General features: G+C 34.0%; 1 protein-coding gene across 4 annotated transcripts in view; it reads left to right on the forward strand.

Moving 5' to 3' along the window:
- Positions 1-19,308, forward strand: part of LOC132119667 (ephrin type-A receptor 8-like) — a 69,211-nt gene that overhangs the window by 28,575 nt on the left and 21,328 nt on the right. For all 4 annotated transcript variants that reach the window (XM_059529824.1, XM_059529825.1, XM_059529822.1 and 1 more), the window contains exon 3: positions 7,485-8,148. In XM_059529824.1, coding sequence (XP_059385807.1) covers positions 7,485-8,148 — 664 coding nt within the window. The remainder of the gene's footprint in view (positions 1-7,484; positions 8,149-19,308) is intronic.

Here is a 19,308-nt window from a genome sequence, read left to right on the forward strand (position 1 = left end):
TGAAGACATCTGCTCAGAGGAAAATGTTATTGCTCTTTGATAGCTCTGGAAACATATTGGAGTACTCTGTTTAAAGGAATAGTTCACCCAAAAATGAAAATTTGTTAAAAATTTACTCATACTCAGGCCATTCAAGATGTAAATGAGTTTGTTTGTTTCTTCATTGGAACATATTGCTCACAAATGGATCCTCTGGAGTGAATGGGTGCCGTCAGAATGAGAGTCCAAACAGCTGATGAAAACATCACAATAATCCACAAGTAATCCACACCACTCCAGTTCATCAATTAATGTCTGGTGAAATAAAAAACTGTGTGTTTGTAAGAAACAAAACCATTTTTAAATTGAAACCATTTTTTCCAGATTAAATACAATCCTCTATTCTTTGCTTTCTCCAGTGAAAAAGACGTTTTGTCTGAATCATTAGTGAAATATGCACATATTAAGCACTCTTTACAAGCTAAAACGATCCAAAACAGTTCTAAACAAATATATTGATAGGTTTTTATGTTTTTATCAGCTGTTTGGACTCTCATTCTGACGGCACCCATTCACTGCAGAGGATCCATTGGCGAGCAAGAGATGTAATGCTACATTTCTTCAAATCTGCTGAGATGAAGAAACAAACTGAGGAATGAGTACATTTTCAGCAAATTTATTTAAAAATTTTTTGGGTGAACTATTCCTTTGCGTAACAAGTTTGTCTCAAATGTTTCTACTAAAATTCATTAGAAGAAAAATAAAAACAGTTTGTAATGAGTGAATGAATATATAGCCTTAAAACGAATGCAGATGGCAGCTTAAATAATTAGGTTTTCGTATGAATTTGATGAGACGTTTGATTTCAAATTGAGAGACTTTTGATTGCAGTCTTTGTAAATCTGAGCAACTCATTTAATTTGCTTATTTGTGTGTTGATGATTCAGTAGAGATTTGCACACTTCAGTCATTCTTTATAAATTCAAAGCTTTTGGTAGTTTGTGTGCTCTAGCTCAGCTCAGTTTATCAGACTCAGCTGTGAAGCACTGAACACGTATGTTAACAGTGTTCTTCACCTACACGGCTCTGGATGAAGAATAACTCTGCATACGAGCGCGATGCCAACAGATACAACTAGCAGACATGTTTCACATACAGTAGGTTATCACTGTCAGAGACTGTATACCAATCAGCAGGCAGAGAATTCAATTCAAATCAAGATTTCTCACACTTGAGCGAAGAAAGTTTCCAAGATGAAGAACCTGCCTTGATGCTACATGATAGTGTCAGTGCAAATACCAGTCCAGCGCGACCAGTTGTTCTGTTGCTTTTGTCAAACCAGATTCAAAGGATTTTTTCATCCCAGATCTGAAATTGGATCACTGAGAACTGAGACAAGACTTTTCTCTGCCAGTTTTTATACATGTTTTTATTTTCTTTCCCAGCTGCCTTTATGGGTTTTTCCTGTCTAGCCACTTTTAACCTCGGGTTAAGCATTGTTTGATACTGGTCTTAACTGCTTTTATGAGCTTTGGTTATGGACTGTAGAACTTTTGTAGTGGTATAAATTTTAGTTTCGTGTTTATTTTTTTTTAAAGAATTTGGCATACTAGATTTTATGGGAAGCACACACACACACACACACACACACACACACACACACACACACACACATAAACTAGCAGCCAAAATTTGTAACAATTAAGATTTTTTTAAATGTCTCTTATAAAACATGTATTTTTATTTTCAGGGTTCAAAACTGTTTTTACTGCTTAATATTTTGGTAAATGTTTGGTTGATATATTTTTGCCATGACCCGTTTTTTATTTTTTAGGATAATTTGATGAATAGAACATTAATTTAACAGCATTTTTTAAAGCATATTTTTATTTTGTAACATTTTACATGTACTGTATATGCTGTGAACTTTTAACTGTTAAGTGCATGTTTGCTGAATAAAAATATTGCTTTATTTTGTTTGTTTGTTTGTGTTTTCCATTGTACTTATCCCAAACTTTTGAACAGTGTATCATGGTTTCCATAAATAATAATAGTAATAATAAAAAAATAATTTCAACATTGATAAAAATAAGAAGTGCCTCCTGAAAGCAAATCAGCATATTTATATGTGGGGAAAAAGTAACTGTTTCAAAACACACTGTACATTTGAAAGCACTAGCAGTTTTTTGCCAGCATAATAATCATAATAATAATTATGACCATCTCTCAGCAGGGGCTAAATGCTTAAAGGGATAGTTCACCCAGAAAATGTATTCTGTCATAATTTCTTCTGAGCACACACACTATTATAGGTATTTTGGACCCGACTGACATCAATTGTATGGATAATATGAACAGATATATACTGCTTATTCTAGATTTGTACAGAAGAAGTGGAAACAAATGCTGGTTTTGTGCATATTTTTGGTGACATCTCCCATGATTGGCTCTGTGGATGGATTTCAGAATCTCTTTAATTCTCTGTAATGAATGTTTGCAGCGGTTTGTTTGTTTGCTGCTGCGCTCATTCCAGGAACAATGACACGGATAATGGATGGATGTATTCAGGAGAATGATCTCCCCTGCGTCTGAACTGATGGGTTTGACATGTCCCATAAAAAAACAAACTAAGATAAAAATTATACACTTCAGTATTTTATTCAAACAAAGATGCTAAATAGTTAGTTAATGAGGGCCCCTGCATGAATAGAGGAAATTTGGACCTAGGGACAGCTACAGTATATGATTTAATAAAACAATTACTTAATTAAAATGTAATTTAAAAAAGTTATTAATAATAATAATAATAATAATAATAGAATGTGTTAAAAAAAATTTATTACTTTATTAAAAATTAATTATTAAAATGTATTAAAAATCTTATTTTATTTATTATTATTTTATTTGGTAATTCTTATAATACTGCTTCACCAACGTCATTGAACTGTATCAATTAATTAAAAGTTTCTAGATCTGAGAAGCCATGTATCTGCATTAAAAAAAAAGAGTAATACCTTTTATATTGATCTAGAGATTAAGTAGGTTAGCTAAATTTACATAAAAAAGTGTCTCAATTAAATGAACAATATCTGAGCAGAAAGATTTTCATTGTAGCTCATTGTACCATCACTTTGATTAATTTCAATCTTTTTCTCTCATTGATCATCTAATATGTAATGTAGCTCAAACAAAACGCAGACTTTTATCGGAAACCTCATGAAAGAACTAAATGAATTACTTGCAGCCCCCGAGTTAACCTGAAAAGTGTTAGATTTGAACAGACTCTCTAATCTAATCATTAGTGGAAGGACAAATTCAATTTAACTGCTGACGACTCAAAGTGGGAGGCTGGTTACGGTGTTCAAATCCAACATTTTAATTACCACAACAGGCTTTTTGTAGTTTCCTCACGGGAATCACGGGCCGAGGAGAGGCCAGGAAAGTGAGGAAATCTGCTGCTTTGGAAGATGTACTCGTGAGAAGAGGCCAAGTTCATGGTGGCCAAGCTCAAGCCTCCTCTGAGGTCAGCCTTTTCCCTTTCAATTAGGCCGGCTGTGTCCGTAATGTATTCAGAGGAGACGATCTACTCAAGGCCAGTGGGAGCTGAATGTGAGAGTACTGTGTTTGCATGATGGCCTTAAACTTCTGCTTTTCCAACTACTGTTTATGTTAAAACTTTTGCCCTTATTAGCAAAGAAAAGATTTTGTTGCTAGCAGGTACGACCCATACAAAGCATTATGAGGCTTTTCTGAGTTAACTTAAGTTGGTGGCCAAGGTCATTTTTATATCATATCATATAACTTTTATTATTATTATTATTATTATTATTATTATGAGTTTTGTAATTTTAGTAATGTGCTTTTGTGATATTAATTCATGTTAAATATTTTGCCCTTTTTTTATCTAGTTGTATTTTGTATTCTTTTTTATTTTAATTTTAGTTTAAGTTTTAGTAATTTTAGTAATGTGCTTTTGCCATTTTATTTATTCATTAATTTTTTTTAATGCATTTTAATTTAGGTTTTATTTTTTTGTAACTTTCAGTTAAAGTTTTTTTTTTTTTTACCCATATTTATATTCGATCTTATTTAAGCTTTATTTCATATACTAAAACTATTTTTGATGTTAGGTTTGTGATGCCTTCACAGCATCAGTTCTCTCAAACACATCTCAGCCTTGTTCTCATGTCTGCCTGTTGTTTATCTCGCTGTATATAATGTAAGAATTTGAAATAATATCCACAGAGGAGAAAATAGATATGAGATTAGCCTCTAAGAGTATCAGGCTAAAAACACATCATCCCGAGGCTCTCCACAGGCCGCAAAACCATCATTTCCCAATAACGACATAATGCTACATGATGCTCTTTTGCTGCTACTAGACTAAGGAACAAATTCACAGATGTGAAATCTTTTATAACAAGCCACATTCATTATATATAATTATTATTTATAATTTTTTGACACTGTATAATTAAATCTACCAAAAATGTGCTTTAAATTGGATGTAATCAAACCTCAAAAGCTATAACATTTAGTTTACCTGTTGAACTAATCAGAAACCTGGCCATAGACGATGTTTATGTTAATGCCAACTATAGAATATTGTTGTGCACAGTACATAATAAAACAATAACATTTCTTTTTTCACAGTTTCCCTCTCCCGAGCTTCATCATCTGTCCACTCTGCTTATCCAGCAGCCCTCCGCTTTTAATTAGCAGTGAATATTCAGCGCTCGCTCGCAGTGTAAGCTCTGAGCGCCTGAGATGAAAGACTCGCTGTGTGGCGGCACATACTGGCTCCTTCTCACGAGGCTGAACCCCAGTCGGACTGGAGCTCTTTCACAGCACCGCTAGTCTTTAACACCCTGCGTAACTATTTCATGAGCAGGACGGAAGAGACGAGCTAATTACAGACAGACAGCAGTGTCAAAATAAGGCCTTTACAGAGGACAGCGTCCATACGCTCTCCTTGTGCTGGTTTTTCTGCGGTGAGGAGAGGCGAGGGACTTTCGTTAAGGCTGAGTGCTGTTGTTCTTGTTCCCTCTACCTGAAAGTCACTCAGTGTTCACACTGATGAAAGTTGTATAGCATATTTCATCAGTGTTTCTAGAAGTCTTGAGGAAGCCAGATTTGAATTATTTATCACCAGTGTTGAGGAAGCTGCTTTATGACTGGCAAACTCCAGTATTCATTTCGAGCAGTTCAAGCAGGGACAGAGTTTAGTTACACGCTGCTGTTTTTGACTTTTGCACTTTGTATTCTGTATAGTTATTTTTTTATTATTATTTTTTTATTATTATTTCAAACTGAAAGATAACCATAGATATTTTGCATTTTTCTTTATATTTTATTCCGAATATTTAGTCAGATGCTGCAGTTTTTGTAAATTTTAAGTATATTCTGTATAGTGCTATATTAATAACTCAGAATGTATTATTATTTTATTATTATATATTAATAACAATATTTTTCCAAAAGATTTAGTTACATGCTGCTGTTTTTGAATATTTTATTCTGTATAGTTCTTATTTTATTTTGTGTGTTTATTATTATTATTATTATTATTATTAAAACAGTGACTTAACCACAATTATATTTTGCATATATATATATATATATATATAGTTCTATAATATAGTACTATACAGAATGTACAGTCAAAGCCAGTAGCATTAATTAAATATTTGAATAAATAAATATTAATTAGGTGACAGCATTATTTTCAAGCAAGGACTGTATATTTTGCATCCTTTTAATATATATATATATATTACATATATATATATTACATATTTATTTAGTTACATGCTGTTTTTTATTCTGTCATGTATAGTACTGTATTTTCTTATTTTATTTTTCCTAGCAAGGTCAAATCACCAAATATATTTATATCATCTTTTTCATATATATTTGAATATATATATATATAATTTTATTTTACAAAATATTTTGTTTTATTTGCTTTTGCTGTGGTTTATTTGGTGTGTACTATTTTCTTATTTTGATAGTATTTAGTGTAAGTTAAGGTTAGGGTTAGGTTTTGTTCATTCAATAAACCTGGCACTGGACTCCAGAAGACTTGCACATTCAAGTTAAAAAGGGTTATACCCACTCTTATGTCAAAAATAAGGTGAACAGCAGGCACTTTAGAAAAAAAAGATTGAATAACTCTTGAGTTCACCGCTGTATAAATGTGTGCACAGTAAAATGTCTGTGCACAGTGCACAGTGATGCTTTGTCATGCATGCTCATGCTTCCACTACATACAGGGAAAGCTACAGTATTTTGAAAACACACTACTGAAAACTGTATTTAACTTAGTAGCAACTTCTTTTAGTTAGTTCTCTTGCAATATTTTAAGTGTTTATTGGGTTTGGTGTTTTGTGACCAATACAGTAGATGAAATTCACTGCTTGTGGACAGCTTCATTCACACTGATCAGCATTTCTATTTTTATTTTTTTTTTTTTTTTTTGCTTCAGGCTCATTATATGAATCTTTAAGTTCATTCACAAGTCATAATAAAATATTTATTCATGCCTGATTATTTGCAACGCATAAGAAACTGCTTAAGCTGCACAAACCCACCCATGAATAACAAGGGGTTCTGAACGTTATTAAGGAAATGCAGGACACATCATGATATTAATCTTATGCACTGCAATGCAAATGTTTTAAATAAGCTCTCATGCACATTGCTGTGAAAAGAGATATGCTGTTGAAATCATAATGGACTGATTTATAAGAATCTTCACACTGTAAATATGTAAATCCACAAATAAGTTCTCTATCGCATTAAAGAGGTGATTGCAACAGCACATTTTAAGCGTGTAATCTCCTCTACTTAAAGTTCACTTTTTTCTTTTTGTTTTTCACTGGCTTTATTATTTAATTTAATTTAATTTAATTTAATTTAATTTAATTTTATTTTATTTTATTTTATTTTATTTTATTTTATTTTATTTTATTTTATTTTATTTTATTTTATTTTATTTTATTTTATTTTATGGAGTCACGGGGACAACTGTAACTATATAAAGTAATTATTAATATTTTAGTAGTAACTTGCCATTAGCTTGTTGCATCTAGTTATGATCTCAGCATGTTGTTTTTTTTTTTTTTTTTAAATTGATAATAAATTGTAATCATTTATTTCTAATAATCATCATTATAAATTATATAAAATAATATATATATATATATATATATATACATTTCTTAAATAAGGCTATATTTTAGGATTTTCTGTTTTCATTAAAATTTTAGTAAAGATTTAGTAATTTTTTATTCATTCATTATTATTATTTAGTTTTCGTTATTTAAGAACTTCATCATTAACGTAACGAAAATGGCAATGTTACAATGGCAACTAGTTAAAAAAACAACTGTTTAAGGTTATCTGTTATTTCAATGAATGTTTATTTTATGTAATGAAAATGTTTTTTAATGGTTTTAGTTTTTCGATAGTGATAATAACCCTGATTCTCTTTCTGTCTTTGCCAGTGGGATGCAATCAATGAAATGGACGAGTATTTCAGCCCCATCCACACGTACCAGGTGTGCAACGTTATGAGCCCGAGCCAGAACAACTGGCTCCGGACCAACTGGATCCAGCGAGACGGCGCCCGACGGATCTACATCGAGATGAAATTCACACTACGAGACTGCAACAGCATGCCAGGCGTTCTCGGGACCTGCAAGGAGACCTTTAACCTCTACTACTACGAAACCGACCGCAACGTTGGCACCAGCATCTGGGAGAGCCAGTTTTCCAAGATCGACACCATCGCGGCCGACGAGAGCTTCACTAACGTGGACCTGGGTGTGAGGAGACTCAAGCTCAACACTGAGATCCGCGGCGTTGGGCCGCTCAGCAAACGCGGCTTCTACTTGGCCTTCCAGGATATAGGAGCCTGCATCGCTATCTTGTCCGTCCGAGTGTATTACAAACGCTGCACGGGAATGGCTCGCAACCTGGCCATCTTCACGGACGTAGTCACGGGGGCTGACTCGTCCTCTCTGGTGGAGGTCAGAGGTCAGTGTGTGGACCACGCAGAGGAGAGAGACACTCCTAAGATGTACTGCAGCGCTGAGGGCGAGTGGCTCGTTCCTATTGGACGATGCGTGTGCAGTGCCGGCTTTGAGGAGCACAGAGACAACTGCATCGGTCAGTGACAGTACTCTAATTATTATTATTCTGCATGAATTCAGTTGCTTTTTCACCATCTTTAAGCACCTTTGAGCATTTCAGAAATCCCAGTCCAGTCTGTCATATTTTGGTCACTAGATGCAGCTAATGTCTCTTCTTCAACTGAAAGCAGTTTTATCATCTGCTAGGACTATGTTAATGTGACCGGGGATTTAGATTTACCTCCAGGAACACATAAGGGGGTTCTATCTCCTTTTAAGTTTATCCATTTAATACTATAAAATAAAAACTACTGATTCACCAATGTGTTTTCTCAATTTAATTGATAAGAAACAGTTTGTTTTAAATGGTCACAAAATAAACAGATAAGAGCAGAAAACTCTGATTCAATAAATGGGGTTTGCAAAGCTGGTGCCACATAAAACCAGCTGAAAATCACAGTCTTGTGTATGATCAACACATTCCTCTCTAACACTGTGATGCAGTAATTCAACCGTTTTAAATGCAAAAGAAAAAAATAAAATAAATAAAAAAGTATGAATAAGAGTTATCCAAAACTTCTCACTCTAAAACAATACAATGCAATACAATAGGCCTACAATACGACAGTGGGAATAATAATGGTCAGTTTTTTTACACACCAACACTCTCACTTCACGATGGCTGAAATCTCCAACCCATGGATGGATCAAATTGTTGTAAGTATCTCAAGAGTGCACGTCTCTCTCTCTCTCTCTCTCTCTCTCTCTCTCTCGCATTTCCCACTGCACATTTCCCTATGATTTCCCCAAACAAAGTATACTACGGATGCCGTGAGGCAAGAGCGCAAACGCGCTGTCACGCGCAACACACAAAGCGCCACATGCTGATAACTCCAAAGAAATACAGGTAGTCTCTGTTCTCAGAATTAAACATAATAAATGTTTAACAATAATAATTAAATAAAATACTTTAACAAAGGAGAAAAAACAAACTTTAAAATCATTTACCACCCGGTTACATTAAGATTCAATTTTTTGGGTTAGAGGTGTAGGTTCTGTTGTAGGAAGATTTTAGAGACACATTTAAAAAATATCAATAATATTGATATTTAATGTTTAATTGTAAAATACTAAAATATAATATGTATTTATTTTTGCTGTGCTGTAAAGAGGATAAGACACATTATGAATAATATAACTATTTGTATTTATATGCTTATTATTAAAATAATAAAGTATTAAATATATAATAAAATAATATTTTATGTCATATTTTTAGCTGTGTTGATGTAAAAAGGATGGTTTATTATATTATATTATATTATATTATATTATATTATATTATATTATATTGTTAGTTCTGTGTTAAACCTTTTTTAAAAAAGGACTTTGTTATATTATTATGTTTCTTTATATTTACCAGCTTGTTTTAGCACTTCTCATTGCACTGGAATGAACAGCCACTGTATATTTCACAGGATACATGACTAAATGCTGTGGAATTGTTATTAATTCAATTTCCCCTCATGTTGATGATACAAGGGCATTCTGTTTTGAATGTATTACTCAAGCGGTCACAAACCCCTTGTTTGTCAGGCAATTTTCTGCTCGATCTGTGGCTAATAGTACTCACAGCAATCCTTTTCCTTTTCCTCTGCCTCCTTTCTAAAGTGCTGTCACTGTCTGTGTGTGTCAGTAAAGGTTAAGTGTCTGAGCCGCAGAGTCAGGCTTTCGGTGCAAACTGGGTCGCTGTGCTAATTCTCTCAGTGAGCGCGCCCTCCTCTAGTCACGCACATCTCAGGGACAAACCCAACACGGCAAACTGGGCTGCTCTAGGACACAGTGAAAACAAAACCCCCCAAAAACAGCATACCACTCTAAAGCCTTAGGCACAGACCCCCGTGGAAGGATTGCATGTCGTCGCAATAGAAAATGTCAAAAGTCTTCCCGTTTTCTTCGACTGAGAGCCGAGCGATGGGCTTTAAGTGCCGATTAAACAGAGCGCTAGCTTCACGTTTCAATCCTGTCAGCTCCGTTTTGGGTTTTCCAGTGGCAGCCATTACTCCCGGGCCTCCCGGTCCAGTGTGTAAAATAGGGAAAATATCCATTTCAGAGGAGATGAGTTCATGCTCATTGGGGTAGCAGGAGCCTTGTCAAATCCACTCCATTTGGCAACTTGATTTAACCTGCTTAGATTCAAGAGAGAGTGTCTTCCCCACGTGTTCGGCCGTCGCTGTGGGCTAACTTATTCATGAGTGCTTGTAAACAGGCTTCCATGCAAAACAGATTTGTTTGGAGAGCCATGGTGATGCTGTGCTGGGGTTAACAATCGGAAAATACAGCGATACAGCGATTGTTCAGCAAGGATACAATACATTCATCACAAGTGATAGATAAGACTATTATAAAATTACAAGATTTCTAAATTTCTATTTCAACCCAATTCTGTTCTTTTGAACTTTCTATTCATCAACAAATAAAAGTGACACTCTGTTTCCACCTAAAAAAAAAAGCAATTTAATATATTGTGGCACTGCTGGTACCCAGCATGCATTGCAGCTGGAGTCTAATCAGAAGTGAGTTTGGTCTGATTACTCGCTGGGACTGTAAAAGTGTGTGTCTGTTGAAGGTGGGTATTTACTGTATAACCCGTTGAACGTGTAGAATTCACTGCAATGTTGCGTTTTAGATCTACTTACATTTGCATTTAGTCTTTTAGCAGATGCTTTTATCCAAAGCGACTTACAAATGAGGACAATGGAAGCAATCAAAAGTGCTAGAACAAGTCTCAGTTAGTTTAAACACAGTACATGTGGCAAGGGCTTTTAATAATATAATAAATAAAAAGAAATCAGACAGAATAAAAAAAGAATAGAGCAAGCTAGTGTTAGAGAATACAAAAAGTTTTTTTTAAAGAATAAAATTTTAATGGAGAGTGCTAGAGTTATAGTTAGTTAGTTAGTTCGTTAGTTGTTAGAGTTAGTTACCTACTTGTATGATGTTGCATGCTACTGTTTGTACTCATCATGTGTGACATTACTTAAGTCATTTTTAATGTCTTGTCTTGCATTAACAATACACTGAAAAACCACAAAGCAAAGCTTTCTGTCCGAAATTGATTGTTTATTGAAGAATTTTGCTAGTTATTGAGTTTTGTAAAAAGCTTACAATTCTGACTTCATAACATTTTGTGATATTAGATGATTTGAAAACTACGGAGCCCGCACATGATATACAAGAAAAAATAAATAAATTGTGCGCACAATTTACTAATTCATTCCCTCAATGTACTAAAATGTGCACACGATTACTATTGCGTACCCTCGATTTATTATTGCGTTCTCTCGATTTGCTAAATCGTGCGCACGATTTAGCAAATCAAGGGAATGAATTAGTAAATCGTGCGCACTATTTATAAATCGGATGAACGAAATAGTAAATCAAGGGAACGCAATAGTAATCGTGTGCACGTTTTAGCACATTGAGGGAACGAATTAGCCTACTATTTTTTCCTACATGTCATAGCATTTCTATCTCCGCAGAAAACCAATCAAAAGCTGCTGTACATTGTTGAAGAGGCCATCTTTTCACAATCCAAGCAAGCCACCAATTTTCACTTTTCATGCTCTCACAGATTATAATTATGAACTCCTCTGTACAATCTAGCATTTGTTAATGATTGTTAGGCATCTCGCTGGCTTTCATGAGGTGACACATCAGCAGCCCGCTGGCATCATGTAAGGGAATTTCAGAATGCTGTCTATCACTCTTAGATAATGATATTTATTTACTGACAGTGTACAATTGAATGAAAAGGAAAGGAAGAGAGCTGTAGAGTTTTAATTTATGACATTAGATCATGCATCTGAGAGCAGCCAATCAGATTATGAATTTACTAAGCAGACAGATTCGATCTTGTCACTTAATAGACCTCCAAGTGTATGTTTATTTCTCACAGACTTGACAACAAGTGAAAATATGATGTGGTTCGAGAGATGTGAGGAACTGGCTTTGCATATAAGCTGAGAATGATCGTGTTATTTATTTGCATGTGTCGATTGTGTTATTTTAGGCCTCTATTCACTATTATGCATTCAGATCCCTCAAATATCAGTTTAATGTGGTGTTTAGATATGGGTCAATTCTGTGTCAAATCAACCTAATTTCAGAAACTTCCTTGGCTCAAATTTTTGATCAAGTCAATATTTTTTTTTCTTTCTTTTAAATAAAACAGATAAACATATATAGTGATAAAAGCCAAAATAGTAAATGTCAGATATAGATTAGAGGGGGGTAAAAATGACTTCAGAAAGATGGTGTCATCATTATTTTATTTTTACGCAGAGATTGGTAGATCTATAAGCAAAATCTGTTGACTTTAGCAATCTTTGTTACATTATTTGCCAGCGGCGACCATACAAAAATGGGAAAAAGCACTTTTTAAGTTTTTTCACCAAAGTTTGCATGGTTGTAAAAGTAGTAGTTTAGTTAGTAAATTTATTGGGGACCACTAGTTAAGTTGACACAGAATGATCCATATAACTTTTAAGGTTGAAAAAAGGATATTAATGTTGGGTTATGTTTTTTAAAAGTCTGTTGACATAATTTTTAAGGAGTAGAAGAGGGCACCATCTGTGCTTATGCAACACAATCAACCATTTAACTGTATTAACAGGGAGATTTGTTGTCATGACATGAAAACAGAGCTTTGCTAAAGTGTAGTGTGATGTACATTAGATTTATATTTTATTAAGCTGAGCATGGATGTATACGAATTTTTACAATGTACTGCATGCTATTGAAGTCATGTTTCAGGTTTAATGCAAACATTGACCATCAATTGTTTATCCGTTTTTGTGGCTCATTTACAAGAAAATAAAAGTGTAGAAAATACTTAGTTTTTAGTAATTATTAATTAGAGTAATTTAGTAATTAGAGTTATTTTTAGAAAAATATAATGTTTACAGCAAGGCACTTGCAATGGGAATAAAAGTTTTATGTTTAAGAAATCACAAATGTGAAACGTGTGTTTATCTAATAACTATTTCACTTATATCGAGCCCAGAGCATGTCTATATGTCTGCCGGCTCGAAGTTAAAATCCAACACGTAAATAGTCATTTACTGTTTCATTTGAGCAACAGTGTATGTCAAATAAAGCAAAACAATAGCAGCCAACAGCACATGTGTGGCCCTGATAACAAAACCAGATACTGTGGCTGTAAATGGAAAGAATGAGGATTTGCAAGAGGGGGCGGAATGGTAGGGTGGGCGACTAATTAGCCTTTTTTGTGTCTTAGCTGGGCGCACATTGTGTACAGCGTGAGTGTTTTCTGGCCAACATATTACACAGGGATTAAATGAGAAATCGGGGGGCTCCAGTGGACAGTATTAAAGCCCTGCACGAAACTATGCTATTGTGGTGACGGCGTTTAATCTGTCAGACCACGACACAGACAGGCGGACGGAGGAATAGTGTTGGAGAAAGGGCTTTTTCCTGATAAAGGAAAGAATTTTATCTTAGCAAGAAGGAGCTCACAACATGTCACTCAAAATCTCGGGCCCCCCGCCCCAACCGTCAGTAATGGCACTTGTATCAGAAATAGCGAGAAACCATCAACAAACAAAAGCTATGTTCATTTATTCCATGCAGCAGTCGTCCATGTTTTGTATTATAATTTATGGGAGTCTGTAGATTCAGATTCATGTGTTTGCCAATGTAATGACACCGGAGGGACGTGAATGACAGAGTGGTGTTGATAATGAGGGGAAATTATTAAACACATTATATAATCTGATTTTTAGATTCTGATATTCTTTCTCGCATTCTCTTTTTCGCTGTTAATTTAAACCAAACTCGGCAGATGCACAGAAACAGGCCTGCCTCACTCTCCTCAACTGAAAACCGAATGTCTTATCAGCCCATTTGCATTGCTATTGTTCTCATGCAACAAACAGGCCGTGTGATAAAAATCCACAAAGCCACGGCATCGCAGAAACTTCATAAGATAGATCAAGACTAAAGAACAAGTAAAGCACGCTCTACTTTTCTCTGGTAATTGCCACACACAAAACATCAGAGTTTTTCATTCAGATGGCTTCTTTCTGTCAGAGGCACTGTAAATGCCTCGCTTCGCACGCTTCAATTAGACACGCTTAGATAGGTGACAGCAGTTCCATCAAACAATTAACTGCCATTTAATGCTCATTAGCAGAGATGCATTTGTCTCATTTAATGTGGCTGCACAATATTTCCAAAGGAAAACACTGTTTGACTTTTGTAAACACTGATTGTTGCACAATACCAAAATGAACACCTGTTGAACAATGACTCGCTACATGACAGTCTATGTTTACATCTTTTTTGTAAAGAAATTGTAAATATTTTTGGGCGTTAATTTATAATAAACACCATAAAATGCAGTTTTATAATGTAAAATATCAAATATACAGTATATTTATATATATATATATATATATATATATATATATATATATATATATATATATATATATATATATATATATTGGTAAACTTAGATTTTTGAACCCCACTGTAAATATTTACAGTAAATATTTACAATATTATATATATATATATATATATATATATATATATATATATATATATATATATATATATATATATATTGGTAAACTTAGATTTTTGAACCCCACTGTAAATATTTAATGAAAATAAATAAGTATTCTTTGTCCAAAAAAATAAATAAAATAAAATATTATGGCAAGATATAATAAAGGCTATTTAAATCAACTGAGTGACTATTTTTCCTAAGCCTGTTGCATCAGAAATGGAGATAAATGCTCTGTATACTCTGGGCCAACCGGGGCGGCATCTAATCATGGACTCACTTTGATACAGTACATAGCTTACGCTCCTCCGTAACGGCTAAAATTAATGCCAGCCCGTGAAGTTTTTAATATCTGTGCTGAGGTCCCTTCTTCCAGCAGGATTTGTTAACATGGTGCCATGTTTCATTTCTGCCTATTAGTGCATGTGAGAGACTTTTAAGAACATAATTAAAGTGGGACGCCCCTGTGGGAGCGTTCAGGTAGATTAAACGACTTCATTAGCTTCACGCTACAGCAAGTGTGCGATGTAGCCAGCGGACAGAAGCAGTGGTCTGAGATACAGGGCTTCCCTGCTGGGAGTCGACTGTCAAAGATCATACAGCGTGTGCAGATGCATCTCGTTAGTGAGAGTTTTGACGGCCAAGCAGATTATTACCTCAATTCTGTCTGGCTGAGATATTTTGAGAGCTTTTTAAACCAACCTGGACTAGTTTATAGCATTTTCAATGGCCAGTGCTGATTTGTTCACTGTTTAAAAAATAGTCTTAACTATTCTGGTCTTAACTGGTCTGATTTAAAGGGATAGTTCACCCAAAAAAAAAAAGTTGTTCCAAACCTGTATGAGTTCTTTCTTCTGTTTAACACATAAGAAGCTGTTTTGGTGTACAGTTGTTGGTGGCCATTGATTTGTTTTTCATACTATGAAAGTCAATGGCTACCAGCAACTGCTTGGTTAAATCACATAAGCTGTTTAGCTGAAATCAGATAAGACCAGTAAACCACCTTAGGATGATTTTAGCAGTTTTCAATAGCATTACTAGAGATTTTGGGCTATTTGGCTTTTCATCACTATTGAGAGTGAAATATGAACGGATCAAGCAATGTATATAAATCCAAAACACTGCTGGAAGAAGTGATGGCTTAAAGTTAAAATAACATGGATTTATTGATAAAGAAACAAAATCATCTAGATCTTGGATGGCCTGAGGTTAAGTAAAATTTCAATTTTTGGCTGAACTATTCCTTTAGTCTGTTCCCTTAGCCCAGCTTGACCAGTCAACACTACCATAAATCTAACAAAACCTGCCTTTTACTAGTATTTTATCTCATCCGGGGATTTTTTATTTTTTATTAAATATTTCAGAAATGCCTAATCATTTGACCTCTGATAATCATTTATTCATGTCTTTTTCCATTTCTAGTCTATCTGCGCAATCATAAGGATTCTCCAAGTCAATAATGTCACCAGCTACATTTCTCCTTCTACTATTAATGACTCTTCAAGGTCACCCCAAATTAAGATAAGTTGGTCTCCATCTATTAAGCACTTAGAAACAGGCACCACTTCTCTTGAGTGAATTGATCTGATAGCAATTACCCTCCTGAGCCTAGAAAATGTAAGATGGGATCTTTGGAGGACGCAGTCTAACCACAACTAGACAATAAGATTAAGGGCCAAAACAGAAGCAAAACTGGATGCATGTCCACACAGACCCATACACACATATATAACTATATGTATATTAATGCAAGTATAGGAGAGAAAAACTAGATAATAGACTCCTCTGCCCTCGTGCTCTATGTCACTGTGTAGTTAATAACAGATTGCGAGCCACAAACAATTAACTCCTTACGGCCCTCTTATATATCCATTAAAAGCCTCCCTCTGGGATAAATAGACATTTTTACACATGGCTGGTTTCGAATTATGCTTCTTTCTTCAGGCTAACACAAGCCATTTTCACAAATTAAGATATGCTTGTGTGTCAGAGGTATATGGTTATTTGTGCATGGGGGGTTGTGTTTGTGGGCTTTATAACTCATGCACTTCCTTATAGCCTTTGGATCAATGAAAGTTTTGTCCTCATTTAGCCCTATACCACCCTAACCCTGTATTGTTTCCTTACATTATATAAACTTACATATACACATGCTTTTAAGATGTATTAGAATTTCATATAAAATATATTTTGATTACACCATTTTAACATAAACTAAATTATAACTAAATTATAAAGTTATAAATAAAACTAAGATTATTGGAAATTGTTTTGTTTTTTTTTTTAAACAAGAAAAATACCATTTCACAATTTCTGCTTCAACATTTCACATTTAACACATTTTCTGAAATTATTTCTGAAATTTAATTACAATTGTTTCTATGCCTTTTTTCAGTCATACATACAGTAAATGTACAGGTCAGATTTCTGCACTCAAAGAAATTATGGCATAGTTGATTATTTACTATTAACTATATGTGTCTATTTTATTTAAATTATAATTTCCAAAATTAATTTGTTTAGCTGTGGTAAGTAATATTCAATTAGTTAAAATGTGTAAGAATTATAGAAATGACTAATTGATTTATTAAATATATATATATATATATATATATATATATATATATATATATATAATGTAGACACACACATACACCTGCTATTGTGTACATTCAGTTTATAAGTGCTATTACAGAAATCTTACCATATTTCATTTATTTATGGCTGACAGATATGCAGCACATTAAGTTTATTAGTTTCTGTTGAAACTAATCCAAATGGGTCAAATTTATCAGTGTATGGAATTCAAATTAAAAAAAAAAAAAAAAAAATCTGGAGTGCATGTGAACCATTAAAGGAAGTGTTCGATGTCCGATCTGCCATTTTTCATGAAAGTGGATGAAGATTTTATATTGTCAAGCTTCAAAAAGGAACCATATAGCAACATAACATCATAAAGCTGTATAAGACATTCTTTGCTTTATTAAAACATAGTAAATGTTTTATTTGTGGAGGAACATAGCAGATAGCAGTACTTGTTTACAATGAAATATGTTCAGTAACTCTTAAATCTTTTTTGAACAAATGTTTTCATATATAATTGGCCACATGACATCAAACCTGACATGACATATGTAATGATTCCATTTCATATTCATATTCAGTCAAGTCATATTAACAGTGTTTTTGCTTCATTGTCAGTATGAATCACAATTCGGTTGGAATGACACAAAAGTGAGTAAATGGATAGCAAAATTAGTTTTGGGTGCACTGTTCCTTTAAATCTACAGAGGAGACATTTAGCAAAACCGCACACGTTATTATGACTGTAGAGTAAGTCTAATATGCAGGTAAATCCTTGTATTGTAATGCAAAATATGATCCAAGCTGTTTGAAATCAAAGACCGGTCTATTTAATGACTACCAAAAGGTCATGTCTGTGTTCACTGTTATTGTACTCTGGCTTCTGCTTGAATTTCATGCATGAATTGGCATTTTGATAGTCAGAGCTGAAGCTTGAAGGCCCAAACGTTTGCAAGCAATCTTCTCTCCTTCTTATCCATCCTTATTTATTTCTCTATTTATTTTTACCCTCCGGTTGTTCGATCTTGAGACTCGTTCACATGTGGTTTGAGGGCCAGTCGGCATTAGGTCTTATCTTGGCCGCATGGCTTCGGGATCTGGACGGTGCCAGTCATGCTCGGTATCGCTGCTGCAGGGATTTTTGCCTGGGGATGGATTGGCCGGCTCCAAATGTCACTAACCTTGATTAATGTCACCCCTAAAAGTGCTGTCATGGATAGAAAAATGCAAAAGTTTTTGCTTTATGATTTGAGAGAAATAATACAGTAGGTACTGTACGCAACCTGTGGAAAATCTTTGCCTTTTGATAATTAAAAGGCACAGTGCATCACAATGCAAAGCTTCCTCATCAGTCCATCCAGAAGGAAAAGGCTGCAAAAACAAGTCTTTCAGAAATCAGCTTCATGGTAAAAGCTCCAGAGAGAATAGATTTTTAATGATAACATTCAAGCAGTTAAAGGATTTCAGTCTTGACATAAACATGAGCTGATGTGCCTCAGAGGAGCATTTTTTGCCTTAAGTGTGAGATGTAATGAATTAGATTTATTCTGAACATTTTGAAATAAATTAAATTGATGTGTTCGCTTGCACACTGTCGTTCAAATGTTTATTTATTATTATATATTTATTTATTTTTGAAAGAAATTAATACTTTTATTTAGCAGGGATGCATTAAAATCTATTTCAAATAAATGTTCTTTTAAACATTCTATTCATCACAGAATCCTGAAAAAAGTATCACTGTTATTAAAAAATTATATGAAGCAACACAGATAAATAATAATAAAACATGTTTACTGAGCAGCAAGTGAGCATATTAGAATGATTTCTGAAGGATCATGTGACACTGATGATGAAAATTCAGCTGTGATCACAGGAATAAATTACATTTTTTATATATATTCAAATAAAAAAACAGTTATTTTAAATTATAATAATAATTCAGAATAGTACAATATTTTTGATCAAATAGATGGAGCTTAGTTAAGTGCAGATTTTAGGAAGGTAATTTTTAATTATAAT

The sequence above is a fragment of the Carassius carassius genome, chromosome 38 (assembly GCF_963082965.1).
Source record: "Carassius carassius chromosome 38, fCarCar2.1, whole genome shotgun sequence".
Taxonomy (NCBI): Eukaryota; Metazoa; Chordata; class Actinopteri; order Cypriniformes; family Cyprinidae; genus Carassius; species Carassius carassius.